The following is a 3,278-nucleotide window of genomic DNA, read 5'->3' on the forward strand; positions in this document are numbered from 1 at the left end:
GGGTTCACGCCATTCTCCTGCCTCCGCCTCCCGAGTAGCTGGGACTACAGGCGCCCACCACCGCGCCCGGCTAATTTTTGTATTTTCAGTAGAGACGGGGTTTCACCATGTTAGCCAGGGTGGTCTCGATCTCCCGACCTCGTGATCCACCCGTCTCGGCCTCCCAAAGTGCTGGGATTACAGGCATGAGCCACTGGCCGCGCCTGGCCTTTTTTTCCCTTCTGACCAAAAACTTTGCTCAGTTCTCTCTTTCCTAAAAACACACCTAAACTCCTAACTTTTTGTTTGAACTCCTGCTCTGCTTCCTTCTTGCTTTTGTTGTCAAGGCTGTTGCAGGGGCAGTCTCCACTTATATCCCACCCACACCTCAGTCTCCCATGGCCGCACTCATCAGGTCCACCAATATACCCTGACTGTCACGTCCTGACCTCCTTTCAGTCCTTCCCTTTCTAGACCTCTTTGTGTGGCCTGGCACTGAGGACGGCTCCACTGTCTTCAGAAGTGACCCATCTGCCCTGGACTTCCTGGTTACCCTCCTTGCAGTCTGCTCTCTGCCTCATCCCCACCTCTGGGGGCCTTGCAGAGCACACAACAATGATTGCATTTGAGATCAGTGAAGGGGCTATCTCTGGTACCACTGTCAGGAGGCAGAAGCCTCCCTGGCCCTACACGCATCTATACTCACCTTCTCTACAATGAAGGCCGTGATGCCCCGAGAAGCCGGCATAGCAGCCAGATCCGTCTTGGCATAGACAATCAGGACGTCAGCATCAGGGCCATTAGTGATCCAGAACTTGTTGCCATTCAGGATGTAGTGATCTCCTAAGGGCAGGATGTTGGCTATTTGGTCAAGCCATCTCGGCCTGTCTCAGCCAGGCCATAGACCTTCTGCTGAGCAAGTAGCTGTCCAGCTCTGAGAAAGTTCTGGAAACCCAACAGGGACCACCCCCAATTGTTGCTCCCTCACCCTGATAATGTCTGAACTTCTGCCCATTTTGGCTCCCAAGTCGAGAGCGGCCTCACCTTTCTTTTCCGCTTTGAGCTTCATAGAGACAACGTCAGAGCCTGAATTGGGCTCACTCATGGCCAGGGCTCCGATGTACTCACCACTGGTCAGCTGCAAGGAAAACCCCCAACAGGCCTTGTTACAACCTCGGAGTACTCTAGAGCAGCTCACTGATACTGCTGCTTCCTGTCCACATTACACCCCTTCAAACTTCTCAGACCAGGGTATCGGCAGAGTCCTAGAAGTCACTTCTAAGAAGCCCAATGGCTACAAGGCTGAAAATGCCTCTCCTTTTTCTATTCCCTTTGCAAAGGAAGCTAGTCCTACTCTTCCATTTCTTAGAGTTCTCTTCAAATGTTGTCTGTTTGTTGTTCAACGCAAGAGGTCTGGTCCTATTTTTATTTTTGGCTCGAATATTTTAAAGCAATCCATGGCCCCTTCCTAACCACACTGGGTTCATGGCAGCATGCTACAGAAAGCAGGTCTCACTGGCCCTCACCAAGGGGAGAGGGTGCCTTATAGTTGGCACTGTGAGATTAGCATGTACTACGTTTCTATTTCCTTACCTTTGGGAGATACTTCTCTTTCTGGGCCTCATTCCCATTGCGTACAAGCTGGTTGATGCAAAGGTTGGAGTGGGCACCGTAACTGAGCCCCACTGCTCCAGAAGCTCGGGATATCTCCTCCATCACCAGCACATGCTCCAGGTAGCCCAGGCCAGAGCCGCCATACTGAACTGGGAGTGGTGTGGTGCAAGGGAATGGAAAAGGCAGCCCAGATTAAATTGGGGTATTCCATTTGTTGGCAGAGGGGAAACACCTTGTAGCACCTATTCCAAGTTCCCTCTAGCAACAAGAATAAGCTGATGCCACAGACCTGCTTACAAGCTCACTGGACTGGTTTTGCCTGCTGCTGCTTGTCAGCTGAGGGGTGATTCAGAAGGCAATCATTGCAACTCCTGCTTTATCCCAGACAGACCTCTTGATGAAGATACGTGAACAACCTGAGCACCCACTACTCAGAAAGTTACAGAAATGCAGAGGCAGATGAATAAATGAAGAAAGAGGGCCTGGAGTTTAACAGAGAAAAACAAAGACATTGGGATGGAGGTGGTATCCAAAGCACCAAGAACAGATACAAAGCCAGAGGATGTGATGTGTCTGCAAAAGGCCTAAGGAAGGTGAGATTTTATAGCATAGGGCTGAACCCAAAGAAGCAGGACTGGTAACAGGACAGGAGAGCCACAGCCTCAGGGACAATCTTCAGGTGGGCTGTGCAGCAGAGGGAAGATGAGATGCTGGCAGAGAATTTCAGAACTCCTCATAAAATGTACGGTTTTTCCTTGGCAGCAGATCCAAATTCAAAGTGGCTGGGTCACCTGATACCACCCCCAGCCCTGCTGATTGGGTCAAGCTTAACAAGGTCCTGTACATATGTTCACTCTGACCAACAAGTCAGGCTTGTCCTCGGCTCTAAGGAAAGCTTGACCTGCCCCTACAACTGCAGGAAGGAAAGTTTGAAGGCAGGTGACATTAGAAACAGCCACCATGACATCATGCAGAGACCAGAACTTATATCCGGCTTTCTTTTTCAGGTTCCCTTGAAAGAGTTTTCATCGAATTTTTTCTTTTTTTTTCAAGAGGCGGGCTCTCGTTCTCTTGCCCAGGCTGGGGTGCAATGGTGTAATCATGGCTCACTGCAGCCTTGAACTCCTGGGCTCAAGTGATCCTCCTGCCTTGGCCTCCCCAGTCGCTGGGATTACAGAAGCCCACTACCACACCTGGCCATTTTCATCTGATTTCTAACTGCCTCTTTCTTCCATAAAATACAATCTGATTCAGAAGCATATTGTCTGCAGGGAGTGGGGTACATAAACCCCCAAAACACAATAGGAGAGTCTTCCTTAGGAGTGACCAGCAGCCTTTCCCCCAATGCTTTTACATTAAGATGGTTGCAATTAATCTTTAAGTGGTTTCATTTTATGAAAGATGATGTAACTTTCTAGGATGTAAGGAGAAGTATTGGGTTCCACTCATACTCTCATGCCCAGAGTGAATACAGGCCGAAGCAGGTTGGGCTTTTTTTTTTTTTTTGAAATGGAGTCTTGCTCTGTTGCCTGGGCTGGAGTGCAGTGGCGCCATCTCAGCTCACTGTAACCTCCACCTCCCAGGTTCAAGCAATTTTCCTGCTTCAGCCTCTCGAGTAGTTGGGATTACAGGTATGTACCACCACGCCTGGCTAATTTTGTATTTTCAGTGTAGAGAGAGTTTCT

General features: G+C 49.6%; 1 protein-coding gene across 2 annotated transcripts in view; it reads right to left on the reverse strand.

The window, feature by feature from the left end:
- IVD (isovaleryl-CoA dehydrogenase) overlaps window positions 1-3,278 on the reverse strand; it is a 14,991-nt gene that overhangs the window by 8,331 nt on the left and 3,382 nt on the right. For both annotated transcript variants that reach the window (XM_011932623.1, XM_011932624.1), the window contains 3 exons: window positions 1,573-1,742; window positions 1,024-1,117; window positions 686-822 (listed from right to left, as the gene is read on the reverse strand). In XM_011932623.1, coding sequence (XP_011788013.1) covers window positions 686-822; window positions 1,024-1,117; window positions 1,573-1,742 — 401 coding nt within the window. The remainder of the gene's footprint in view (window positions 1-685; window positions 823-1,023; window positions 1,118-1,572; window positions 1,743-3,278) is intronic.

Source organism: Colobus angolensis, unplaced genomic scaffold (assembly GCF_000951035.1).
Source record: "Colobus angolensis palliatus isolate OR3802 unplaced genomic scaffold, Cang.pa_1.0 Scaffold97, whole genome shotgun sequence".
Taxonomy (NCBI): domain Eukaryota; kingdom Metazoa; phylum Chordata; class Mammalia; order Primates; family Cercopithecidae; genus Colobus; species Colobus angolensis.